The 13510-nt window shown below is 40.0% G+C and overlaps 1 protein-coding gene across 2 annotated transcripts; it reads left to right on the top strand.

The window, feature by feature from the left end:
- Positions 1 to 2544: 2544 nt before the first annotated feature.
- Positions 2545 to 13164, top strand: LOC103423028 (O-fucosyltransferase 7-like). 2 transcript variants are annotated; one of them, XM_070826497.1, is made up of 12 exons: positions 2545 to 3025; positions 3414 to 3497; positions 3805 to 3904; positions 3988 to 4055; positions 4567 to 4655; positions 4761 to 4941; positions 5036 to 5164; positions 5268 to 5401; positions 5486 to 5699; positions 12004 to 12188; positions 12302 to 12397; positions 12569 to 13164. In XM_070826497.1, the coding sequence occupies exons 1-12, from the start codon at positions 2870 to 2872 to the stop codon at positions 12696 to 12698; spliced, it is 1566 nt and encodes a 521-aa protein (XP_070682598.1). In that variant the 5' UTR covers positions 2545 to 2869; the 3' UTR covers positions 12699 to 13164. The 2 variants fall into 2 exon arrangements, with proteins under 2 accessions (XP_070682598.1, XP_070682597.1); XM_070826496.1 differs by having other exon boundaries at positions 3393 to 3497.
- The last annotated feature ends 346 nt before the right edge of the window (positions 13165 to 13510 follow it).

Raw genomic sequence — 13510 nt, 5'->3', positions numbered from 1 at the left:
CTACAGAGGAGATATGACATTGATACTAATTATGAGATAATTTAGATTTTTATCTTGCATTCAAGGATGCAACAATCCATAAGTAAGGACCACAATAAAACTTTGTCAAAAAATAAAAAATCTAACCCGATTGAAGAAAAGAGTATTCTTTATATATTAGATTGTGACAACTGTGTGCAATTCACGCAACTACAGAGGAGATGTGACATTGATATTAATTAGGAGATAATTTAGCTGCGAGTGAGTCTGTAGTGAACACAAGAAACTGATCCTGGAAGGAGCACATGCATGCCATCCTCCCCATCAATGCAACTCATCTTACTATTGACTCCATCTTCTTGAGATCCACACTCCCTCACTTCCTCCACACTTCCTGCAGCTTTCTTAGTTCGGTGCAAGACTTGCAAACCTAGGGAAACTCACAAGAAAATAACCCTAATTACTTTTAAAAATTCGGCTACAATGGTATGTAACACTTAATGATATAGGTTTATATAAGATTTAATGTTGTAAAAATCAATTTTCTATATAATATTCAATTATCTGGTGCATGCAATACGTAATAATTTTTTTTTTATTATTCATTTAGCTTGGCTAATTTTTTTACATGCTAGAATATTATTATTTTAGTTAACTATCTTTTGTCACATCCCGGCCCAGGGCGGATCACTTCCTGGGCCCGCTTCACCACCGTAGCACGATATTGTCCGCTTTGGGCTTACCATTCCCTCACGGTTTTGTTTTTGGGAACTCACGAGCAACTTCCCAGTGGGTCATCCATCCTGGGAGTGCTCTAGCCTCATTCTCGCTTAACTTCAGAGTTTCGATGGAACCTGAAGCCAGTGAACTCCCAAAAGGCCTCGTGCTAAGTAGGAATAGGAATATACATTTAAGGATCACTTCCCTGGGCGATGTGGGATGTTACATCTTTACTTCTAGTTGTTAAATTAAATAATTCAATAAAAACAACAGAAATATTTAATTGAAAATATGCAATGAAAAAAATTGCGTCAAAATATCATTTTCCAAAACAAACACATTCATACTAAAAGAAAAATGGTTTGAGCTTTTCTCCAAAATTTGAAGGGCAAGGTAGAAGGTTTATTTGTTTATTTATTATTTATTATTTCTTGTTTTAAAAAACAAAAATTTATCTATTTGAGCACGTCTCGAATTCTGCTTTCTTTTTCCAGAACGTCTAGATTTTCCTTATTTTTTAAATAAAGGGTTTGTTCTACTTTTGGTACATTGGGTTTTATTTATTTTAGAGTGATTGTCACATTTTTATTTTTTTTTATTTTTTATATTTAACTCTCCGAATTTATGTCTTTTAAAAAAAAATTCCAAGCATGTACATAAAAAAATATTCGAAAGGAACAAAATCATTTTCTTCACAAAAAGGGGCTTAAAGGCACATCCATCTTATTAAAAAAATAAAAACAGTGTAAAAGAAGATAAAAATAAATAAAAACAAAGGTGAAAGGTGAGTTTAGAGTTGCACATATGTGTTTTCTAAAAATAACAAGAATAAAACTAACTAATAATACTACAGAAAAACGACATTTCTCTTCACTTGTAAATGTGATGTTTTGAGTTTAAATTTTGTGAATGAGGAGTTCATCTTACCCAACTATCTGGAATTCGGGACTAGTTTTATATACAGCTTGTGTTTGTGATCACTTTAATGCCACATGCAATTACTCGAGGAGACTTTACAAATGTGAGTGAAAGAACTTTTATGAGGTCCATAAAATGTTTAACTGGAATTGATTAGAAAATCAATTTTGTACCAAATTATTCACGCAATTAATCAATACAATTTTATGTGTGAGTATGACTGAAACTATCATGTCCCCCGATGCTACAACCTGTTCATGTTTGAAAATATTTTGCTTATTTATCTTGTACCGAAAAAGTAAATATATAATTCAACAATATTTTAGAATTAAATTAATCATACTACGTACGTGTAAATGCTTCTAAGAATTTTTTCTAATCGAAACTTTGCACAAAATCAAAACAAATGATCCTTATTGAGGCAAAGAGAAATTCATGGAGTATAATAATCTTTATTTCATAATTAACATTTTAAATACAAGAATACTAAATTATAAACAAATTTTACTAACTTTTCATCGTTTGTGGTTTGAAATGATGTTCTTTTTTTCATTCTACATTTAGTGGGGAGTAAATTGAGGCTAATCTAAAAATTGATATTTAAGATACGACCTCTTTTGGCAGATCACATGTCTCATCCTGTTAATCCACTTTTAAAATTTGATAATTCCTTCTGTTTGTTAGGAAAATGTTTGAGTTTCGCTTAATAAAGAGTTAAGATTTAAATAATTTTGTTATTTTCTAACTAAAAAGGAATTATTTCCGAATTTTTGTGGGGTCAATGTTATAAGTGGCAAAACATTTTGAAAACAATTTTTTTTTCTAACTACATTTCCCTTTATTTTTCATAAATAAAAGAAGAAGAAAAGAGAATAATACATTTTCTAAAGTAATTAAAATTGTTGAGAGATAAAAAAGTAATTAAAATGGACATTTTCTTTGTGTCTTTTATTTATATTGTTCTAGTTTTTATATATAGAAGATACCATCCTCTGCCGCTTGCCATTCCAAACTACCAACGCAAGCAAAGCGGCAAAAACCCAGAAAAACGTACTGCCAAAACAGCATAAAACCCAACCCAACCACCACAAACGGCCGACGACTCCAGCCGCACCGCAGCCGTCAGTCGAACCGCCGCCCTCAACTAAGCCCCCAAAACCCAGAAAGCCCCACAACCGAAAGACTCAATCTTTATTCGCATTCCGATTTCTGGGCAATGGCTACGAATAAGTGAGGAGCTTCAGATACCCAGATGCAGAAGAAGAGGTCGGTAGCGTTGGGCTCACTGAGGAAAGTGCTAACGTGCGCCATATGCTCAATAGCGCTAGTGGCTCTCTTCTCCGTCCACGTACCTATCTTCCCTTCTTCAAGGGTCCATGACTTCTCTGACCCCGTCAAGCTCCCCACGGTAATTCATTTATTTTATGATTTCTTCTGCCTTTCTTTTCTTTTTAAAGATTTTTTTCATACCCTTTTGCCCAATCAGCGGGATTTGGTTCTGATCGTCGCTAAAAGTACTGTGGTGGTCGCTAATTATAAAAGGAGGATGTATTTATGAATCTTTAACTCAATATCTGAGTTGGGTTTTGTTTTCAGTTTCTTTTTGTTATGTTTATTGATTATCTGGGAAAGTTTCTATCAAAGCTGAATTTGTTTCTAAAAAAGGACAACAAAATTGAGTCTTTGTTGCATTTTCCGTTTTATTTTTGGAAAATATTTGTTGGGTTATCTGAATTTTGAGTGTTGTATGCTTTTTTTGTTTACTGATTTTGTAGCAACATGATATTAAATACCAGAAGTTGAGCGCCGAGCAGAGCTGGACACTGGAGATCGCTCCGCCCCATCTGTTGAAAACGCCTCTGCCTTCTAGTTCTGGCAAGGTTTTATCCTGTGATCATTACTTATGCCATTGATGATTTCCTTATATGCTCCATTTGATTGACAATAGTTGTGTCAATAAGAAAAAGATAACCAAGGAGAATTTTGGAAGTCTCAAATTCGAGGTTGGCGTAATTAGGATATACTGTGCTGATGCCGATTTCATTTGGAGGAAGAAAAAAAAGAGAGGTTATATAACCCTTTTGTTAGGACTTGGGAGTTTGGTCCAAGTGTTACAGATTTAGATGCATTTATTGATGTGAAAAAGTTATGCATCTTTCATGTTTTTCACTCCTTTAGAATTGACAGTTAGAAGGTTCAAGTGGGATTTTGGAAACTGACAAGCTATGGAAGCCTCCATCAAATCGTGATTTTGTGCCATGCGTAGAGCCAAGTCCCAATTATACATGTAAGCTTCTGATTCAGTTCTATTGAGTAGCTATGGCGTATCGTTTGGTGTTGCTAATTTCCAATATACTGTTGTTTATTCAGCTCCTACAGAGTCACGGGGCTACCTGCTAGTTAATACAAATGGTGGGCTCAACCAGATGCGTGCTGGGGTCTGTAGACTCTTCTCTAAATTACTCACTCTATGAAATTTATGTTGATTGATCACAAAACAGAATATTTGTGTTGAATTTTGATCCAGTCCAAATTTTGATAATGGAATAAAAAGTTCTTTGCATTGTTTAGTCCGTTGAAGATTGTAAAAGAAGGGAAAATTGGAAACTTAAGTCTCATTGTGACAGATTAGAGTGGCATACGTGACAGATAAGTGCTGTACTCAATCTGTCACGATGTTGGAAAACCGGCATGATTGAAGTGGCAGGAAATCTTGAAAACGCACAATTTTTACCATGGTTGCATTATAGACATGACATTATGCCACTAATCTATCTATCTACATAGCTGATTGGTGTGTTTCACAAATCGTGATGATAGACCCAGAAGCCATAAAAGTGTTTTGACTCTATGTATATGTAACTTTTTCTACATATATTATCTACCATATGATAAGTGTTATGATCTGACTGTAGCATAGAGCTGAGATGTGTCGTTCTCGAATTTCAGATATGTGACATGGTAGCAGTAGCCCGTATCATAAATGCTACTCTTGTAATTCCGGAACTTGATAAACAGTCATTTTGGAATGACTCTAGGTAACACTCTCTATGGTTTGATTTAATTTCTGAGATATTCGTTCTTTTATTTCTTAGCTTTGGTGTAACTGATGCAAGAATTTGTTTCATATATTTGGTACACAGCAACTTCTCAGATGTTTTTGATGAAGATTTTTTTATCAATGCTTTAGCCAATGATGTCAAAATTATAAAAATCCTTCCTTCGGAACTAGCTACTGGTATAAGAGCGGTTAAGCATTTTAGAAGCTGGTCTGGTATGGATTATTACCAAGATGAGATAGCTGGCCTCTGGGAAGAATACGAGGTGTGGTTTCTGGAACCCTGTGGTTTATGTGATTTCTTGTGTTATTTTTCCCTTTAATTAATCATCGTGATATACGCATTGTTCTTTTCTGAAGGTTATTCGAGCTGCCAAATCTGATTCTCGCTTGGCAAATAACAACCTACCTTTAGATATACAGAAGCTTCGCTGCCGTGCTTGTTATGAAGCTCTACGTTTTGCACCTCAAATTGAAGCAATGGGAAAAGTAAATAGTCAGATCTAAATGCTCGTTTGATTTCTGGATTGCCTAACCTTTTTAGTCCTATTCCATGACTATTTTACAAATTTTTGTTTCATTAATGTTGTAGCTGTTAGTTGATCGAATGAGGTCGTTTGGTCCTTATATTGCTCTGCATTTACGATTTGAGGAGGACATGCTTGCCTTTAGTGGATGCACTAAAGATTTATCTCCAGATGAATCTGAGGAACTAAGGATAATTCGGTATGACATGGTTATAGATTTCTATCAATTTATGGATAGTCGTTTAGCTTTTGTAATGCCTGATTTTTTAGTTGGAACTTGTAGAGAGAATACCCCATACTGGAAAGAGAAGGAAATTGATGCCGCAGAACGGAGATCCAAAGGGTATTGCCCCCTAACACCAAAGGAGGTTGGAATTTTTCTCAACGCTCTTGGGTACCCCTCAAACACACCTATATATCTTGCTGCTGGGAAGATATATGGGGGCGAATCTCATATGGCTGCTCTGCGGTCACGTTATCCAATACTGCTGAGCAAGGTATGATTGATGCTTATGGTTTCTCCATTTTGTTAAATAATTGTGCCCCAAATGGAGTATGTCAATATGATAAAAGACTTTTTGGAATGTCCGTGGTTGAGCTTAAGTGAACATGAAACATGGGACATTCATATTTACAGAGTATAGATGGAAAATTAACAGGACTACTGAAACAAAGGTCTACACGTTATTTAACCAAATATATTACCCACATTCATTACTACTATTCTAAACTGACTAGAGCAATTCTCCTTGGAGCTCAAATTACTCACAATTATAATTTCCAACCGATGTGTGTTTCACTATGATCTTGCCGGACATATTTTATTCAAAAAGCCGGGTACAAACTACTACAAAGAAAGGATTTACTGAAAGAAACTTTAACGGGTTGCAGTATTGCTTGCTGAGTTTATGAAGCTCAGTCATTTTCTCTGTGTTATGCTTGTCATTCATCTATTACTAAGAGGCATTTAATTTACTTTTGTTGGTTGTGATGGGTACTGGCTAACAGATGAAGAGACTGAAAGGCTGAGTGGTATTTATTTTTTTCGCTACTGTATTTTAATGGGGATAATAATATTATTTTTTTAATGGAGAGAAGGTGAGACGCCCTTACATCAATACACCAGAGGTTTTAATTTGGATAACTCGTGAAAAATCATATCATCGATTGTTAGAGGATGATTGGGGGTTGCTTAAAAAAAATCTGTTCTGATAATGTAATTAATTTTCAAGATGATATTCCTTGGTGTATGCTTTTCGCAGACGATATAGTGTTGATAGATGAAACTCAAGAAGGGGTAAATGCAAAGCTTAACCTTTGGAGAGAAGTGTTGGAATCTAAAGGTCTTCGCCTAAGCCGATCAAAGACAGAATATATGGAGTGCAAGTTCAGTGCAAATGGAGGCCAAAACGAGTTAGGGGTGAGGATCGGAGATCAAGAAATACCAAAGAGCGACCGTTTTCGTTACCTAGGATCTATCTTGCAAAAGAACGGAGAATTAGATGGAGATCTCAACCATAGAATACAAGCTGGATGGATGAAGTGGAAGAGTGCATCCGGCGTGTTGTGTGACCACCGTATGCCACTGAAGCTCAAGGGAAAATTTTATAGGACGGCAATAAGGCCGGCGATGCTGTATGGCACAGAATGTTGGGCGGTGAAGCATCAACACGTACACAAAATGGGTGTAGCGGAGATGAGGATGCTTCGTTGGATGTGTGGGCACACGAGAAAGGATAAGATTAGGAATGAGGATATCCGGGGTAAAGTAGGAGTAGCCGAAATTGAAGGAAAGATGAGAGAAAATCGGTTACGGTGGTTTGGACATGTGCAAAGAAGGCCTACTGACGCTCCGATTAGAAGATGCGACTATGGGACAAAGGTTCAGGGCCGAAGGGGTAGAGGAAGACCCAGGAAAACTTTGAGAGAGACCCTAAGAAAAGACTTAGAGTACTTGGATCTAACAGAGGACATGACACAGGACAGAACACAATGGCGTTCTAAGATTCATATAGCCGATCCCACTCAGTGACTTGGATTTTCCAAGTCTCCAACCGAGAAGTTGTCCTCGCTCGGGAAATTAAGGGAACACTACCTCAACCTACATGCTCCACTCACAAAGCTCCAACATACAAGCTTCAACAAAAGAAAATTCAAAGAACTTAGCGAAGAAGGCTTTGGTGATTTAACACAATACGTTGAAATGAAGGAAAGCTTATTTATTGATATCCCCGATAAATTACAAATATGTACATATACTTGAGTCAAAATAAACAAACAAGAGGGAGCCTTCACAAAGGTTGCTTAGGAGAAGTCTCGGCAGTCGGTAGAGCCCCAGAAAGAGAAGGCACCGGAGGGGGATCATTCGGAGCCTCAGTACTGGACAGAACCCTAGAAGGAGGAGGCATCAGAGGTTGATCATTTGGAGCTTCATTACGCGGTACAGCCCCAGAAGACGAAGGCAATAAATGCCTTTGGAACAAACCCACAAATCTCTGATGATCAAGTAAAACCTGACCATCAGATTCCTTCATCTGGTCAAGCTTCCTCTTCATGTTTGTAGCATAGTCATGTGCGAGCCGGTGCAACTGTTTATTCTCATGCTTGAGCCCTCTAATCTCCTGTTTGAGACTCATCACTTCAGCCGCCAATGATTCAACTTGGCGGGTTCGAGCAAATAGGCGTTGGGCCATATTAGACACAGAACCTGCACACTGAACACTAAGAGCCAGAGAATCCTTAACAGCCAACTCATCAGACCGTTTGGAAAGTAGTCTGTTATCTTTGGGAGTGAGAAGGTTCCTGGCCACTACCGCAGCGGTCATATCATTCTTCATCACGGAATCCCCAACGGTAAGAGAACCAGTAGGGGAGACGAAGGATGGGCGCCATATGTTGTCTGGAGAAGGCGGGGCTGCCTCTTCAACAAGGTTCAAGTCAAAACGACGGTCGGAGGGGCCAGACATTTTCAAAGGTGTAGAAAAGAGAAGAGGTCGGACAAATCAAGATCTTAGAAGTGCAAGAATGGAGCTTCTACTGGTGGATATTCAAGTGTGCTTTGGAACTTAATGTCAGCCTCTATAAAAATCTGCACTCGACGAAGCTTCAGAAATCGAAGAGGCGTTGCTTTCTCAAAAGCTGGGCTGCTCAGAGACCACGAGGGTCGATCTCAGAAATCGAAGAGGCGTTTGCTTTCTCAAAAGCTGGGCTGCTCAAAGACCACGAAGGCCGATCTCAGAAATCGAAGAGGTTTGCTTTCTCAAAAGCTGGGCTGCTCAGAGACCACGAGGGCCGATCTCAAAAATCGAAGAGGTTTGCTTTCTCAAAAGCTGGACTGCTCAGAGACCACGAGGGCAGATCTCAGAAATCGAAGAGGTTTGCTTTCTCAAAAGCTGGGCTGCTCAGAGACCACGAGGGTCGATCACAGAAATCGAAGAGGCACCTACTTTTCCAGCCTTGTCAGCACCTGTCACACGCACTCAGCTTTGCGGAAATTATGGGCATTCTGTCGATGATTTCTGGCGAAGTAGAAAGCACATGAATCATACTGTTCAATCACCCACTTCCCACACTCAACAGTAGCTCATGGGTACCACATATAACTTTGCCAAAGTCCTCTGACAAAGTTGAGACTACTTTTCCAGCCTTGTCAGCACCTGTCGCACGCACACTCAGCTTTGCGGAAATTATGGGCATTCTGTCGAAGATTTCTGGCGAAGTAGAAAGCACATGAATCGTACTGTTCAATCACCCACTTCCCACACGCAACAGTAGCTCATGGGTACCACATATAACTTTGCCAAAGTTCTCTGACAAAGTCGAGACACGTGAAGCTTGCAACTCTCACTACATCGCTCTGACCAAGAAGGGTAAAAGAATAGCAAAGAAACAACACTAACAAAGTTTAGACACATAAATTTTGACGGCCTAGCTACCATATTATTACCCACAAGGGTAAAGGAACAGTACCACTGCTGGATAATTGGAAAGTCCCGGTGTGTCAACCTCTGTGCTTCATGGCAAGGTAGACTAGCAAACATGCCCAACCTTTACTCACATTCGAGAAAACACTCCCAACAAGATTGCTTGCCCCAAAATCGAAGAGGCATCGCCCTCCGAATCTCGAGAGCCAGACTCCCAACATGATTACTTTCTCAAAAATCGAAGAGAGGGTAAAGGAACAGTACCACTGCTGGATAATTTGAAAGTCCCTGTGTGTCACCCTCTGTGCTTCGTGGCAAGGTAGACTAGCAAACATGCCCAACCTTTACTCACATTCGAGAAAACACCCCCAACAAGATTGCTTGCTCCAAAATCGAAGAGGCACCGCCCTCCGAATCTCGAGAGCCAGACTCCTAACATGATTACTTTCTCAAAAATCGAAGAGAGGGTAAAGGAACAGTACCACTGCTGGATAATTGGAAAGTCCCTGTGTGTCAACCTCTGTGCTTCGTGGCAAGGTAGACTAGCAAACATGCCCAACCTTTACTCATATTCGAGAAAACACTCCCAACTCCCAACATGATTACTTTCTCAAAAATCGAAGACACCGCTCTCCGATTCTCGAGAGCCAGACCCCCAGCATGATTGCTTTCTCAAAAATCGAAGAGGCATCGTTCTCCGAATCTCGAGAGCCAGATCCCCGACATGATTGCTTGTTCGAAAACCGAAGAGGCACCACTTTCCCAACTTCAAGAGCCGGATCTCCTTGGATAAAGCTTGTCTGTAATCTTCACACGCAACATCAGCTTTCCAGATACCACAGACCATTTTTTTCAAAGTGCTCTGACAGAGTTAAAACTTGTGAAGCTGGCAGCTCCCACTACCGTGCTATGACCAAGCAGGGTAAAGGAATAGCATTATTACTTGATGTTAGGGAGACTCCTATATATGTCGACCTCCATCCCCAACGGACAGGCAGACCTGCAAAAATGCTCAACCCTTCCTCTTATCTGAGAGGGCACTCCCAACGAAGCCTTTCGAAATATTCAGCTTTCTTTCCCCCCGATAATACCTCTGTAAACAAGCTATACTAGAGCAAGAATATCTCATATCATCAGGGTTAAAAGCAAGAGTATCCCATATCATGCTTTTTCCCTGTCTTTTCCTTTGGCCTTGTTCTTACCTGCAAGACAAGGAGAAAGAGAGCAATCAGTCAGCACTTGGAATCAAGCTTCCAGCCAGGAACTGACTGCCTGGAACCCCTTACCCTGACATTGCTCCCGAGTACTCATCTTTAACATCTTATGCTTCCAAGGAAGATACCGCATCTGCCTAAGGAACAGATAGGGCAAGTGAGAAGGATACAAGGAAGCATGTGGAGACAAGCGTAACAGCACACGTGCCGATACATCCACTACTCTGTCAAAAGCAAAAGTATCCCATATCAACAGGGTCGAACGTACTCTAGATTTGATGGACTTGTTTTGACCCTCAAATTCTTCAGTCGGCCTTATACTTTGGAGGAAACCAGAAAACCCTCCAGCCCAGTTCAAGAATAAGCCTGTGGAAAGTTACTTCTTCAAAAGCAAAAGTATCCCATATCATCTCTTCTCATTTTTCTTCTCTTTATCCTTCATGCTGCCTGCAAGATAGGGAGAATGTGAACAATCAGCCGGAGCTCTGATTGCTTACCTTGTCTGTTACCTCTTTCAGCAGATCCCCTAGCTCGGCGACTTGGGGGACTCCTACTACATGGTTTGTATCGCGCTTGACCAAGCCTGAAACTACAAGTAAGCTTCAAGTGACATTGATACATTACCTTGTGCATCTCCACCAGTTACAGATACCACCCCTGGATGGAGGAAGAGTACTTCCAGAGAAGATTCCACATCTACCTATGAGACAGATAAGGAAAGTCAAGCCGATACCACACTCCGGGACTTAGAAGTTTCGTGGTTACGAGATCATTCTCCCACAATATTTCCTAATGTCTTTTGTACTAAATCATTCACTTGTACTCCCTAAAGGAGAGCTTGAACCTATGTACTTGTGTAAACCCTTCACAATTAATGAGAACTCCTCTATTCCGTGGACGTAGCCAATCTGGGTGAATCACGTACATCTTGTGTTTGCTTTCCTATCTCTATCCATTTATATACTTATCCACACTAATGACCGGAGCAATCTAGCGAAGATCACAAAAAGTGACCGTTTTCGCTACCTAGGATCTATCTTGCAAGAGAACGGAGAATTAGATGGAGATCTCAACCATAGAATACAAGTTGGATGGATGAAGTGTAAGAGTGTATCCGGCGTGTTGTGTGATCGTCGTAGGCCACTGAAGCTCAAGGGAAAATTTTATAGGACGGCAATAAGGCCAACGATGTTGTATGGCACAGAATGTTGGGCGGTGAAGCATCAACACGTACACAAAATGGGCGTAGCGGAGATGAGGATGCTTCGTGGGATGTATGGGCACACGAGAAAGGATAAGATTGGGAATGAGGATATCCAAGGTAAAGTAGGAGTAGCCAAAATTGAAGGAAATATGAGAGAAAATCGGTTCCGGTGGTTTGGACATGTGCAAAGAAGGCCTACTGACGCTCCGGTTCGAAAATGTGACTACGGGACAGAAGTTCAGGGCCGAAGGGGTAGAGGAAGACCTAGGAAAACTTTGGAAGAGACCCTAAGAAAAGACTTGATTACTTGGATCTAACGGAGGACATGACACAAAACCGAGCGCAATGGCGTTCTAGGATTCATATAGCCGACCCCACTTAGTGGGAAAAGGCTTTGTTGTTGTTGTTGTTTGTATAATGTAATTAATTTGCATGGGGATTTATTGGTCTTCACTGTCAGGAAACTTTGGCATCCGCCGAGGAGCTTGAACCCTTTACCAATCATGCATCTCAAATGGCTGCGCTTGACTACATTGTTTCAGTTGAAAGTGATGTATTTATACCTTCATACTCTGGAAACATGGCAAGAGCAGTTGAAGGTCATCGACGATTTCTTGGACACAGGAAAACAATATCTCCTGACAGGCAAGGCGATTTATTTTCTGAATGTATGCAGATTTGAGCTACTCCCAATATCATTTTATGGCCATAAAGAGTTGCAAACTCATTCTGTTTCTGTGCTTCTATCTGTTCCACAGAAAAGCCCTTGTTCGCCTGATTGACAAACTTCAGCAGGGAACTCTGAAGGAGGGCAAAAACCTATCAAATAGAGTTATTGAAATGCACATGAAACGGTATGATATTTCTCACCAAACGCCTTGAAGTTCCATAAGAATCACTTGGTCAAACCAATACCATTTCTGGTTATTGTGTACACAAATCATAATTTCTTGTTTTCTCAATTATTGAATGGCGTTTAAAGCCCGATATTTCATAATTGACTGTCTTCAACGGATGTTAAACAGGCAAGGCTCCGCGCGGAAGAGAAAGGGTCCCATTTCAGGAACTAAGGGCACAGAAAGGTTTCGTTCAGAAGAACCCTTTTACGTGAACCCTTTACCAGATTGTTTGTGTAAGAAGGAATTCCCAATGTAAACAACTCTCTAATCGTCTCAGATAATAGCGAAAAGGTTTACTCTTGAGGGAAATTCCTGTGCTGGAAGGCTGGTGAAACTATCTTTCTTTGCAATTTATTACAAACCAGTGTTGCGCTTGTACTCATAGGGACGCGGAGTGTGTGTATATCCTGAATTTTGGTAGCTGGCGGTGGTGGTGGTGGCAGTGGCGGTACATCATAGCATTGATGAAGAGCAAACTGCTTGAGTAGAAGAGTATGCAGATGAGGGAACGAGATGCCGGGGTTGGGGCTTCCATTTATGACCAAGGCAGTATATTATGAGCTTTGCAAATTTGGCCGGGTTTCTACTTTTCTAGAACTGGATAAAAATGATTCATTGGGGAGACGAAAATAGTTAAATTGCTTGTTTCCAAAAAGTTGCAAGCACTCTTCATGTAATCAGAGTAATATTCGATGCAATAAAAGTTATAGAATTTTGTTCTCTGTTTACGGTTCCTCTTTTTAGCTTAAGTCAAGAGATACACTTGCTTACAATTGGGATGCCAATGTAGCGGTAATAGGTAACAGGGATGGCAACGGACGTATCGAGTTTGGATGTTTCATTCGCATACCCTAAACCATTTTTTCCCCAAATCCAAAACCCGTAGAATCTTCGAACGGATTTTTCTGCGTAAGGCTGATAAACTTCTGTAACTATCCATGCCACAATTTACTTGGAAAGTCCCAACACGTGGCTTGGGCTTGTTTTAACGTGTATCATAGTTAGCGTAATAGAGTTTGGCGTAATGAATATGTATGGATTTGCAGGGGCATGACGTGATTATACAAG

The sequence above is a fragment of the Malus domestica genome, chromosome 08, assembly GCF_042453785.1.
Source record: "Malus domestica chromosome 08, GDT2T_hap1".
Lineage (NCBI taxonomy): Eukaryota > Viridiplantae > Streptophyta > Magnoliopsida > Rosales > Rosaceae > Malus > Malus domestica.
Note: the sequence above shows the minus strand (reverse complement) of the source record. Positions and strands in the feature narration are given on the sequence as shown.

Excerpts from the sequence above, each read along its gene's own strand:
- LOC103423028 (XM_070826496.1), top strand. The coding sequence starts at position 2,870 with ATGCAGAAGAAGAGGTCGGTAGCGTTGGGCTCACTGAGGAAAGTGCTA. Across the intron at positions 3,498-3,804 it reads TGCCTTCTAGTTCTGGCAAG|TTAGAAGGTTCAAGTGGGAT; the intron begins GTTTTATCCTGT and ends TAGAATTGACAG. Across the intron at positions 4,056-4,566 it reads TCAACCAGATGCGTGCTGGG|ATATGTGACATGGTAGCAGT; the intron begins GTCTGTAGACTC and ends CTCGAATTTCAG.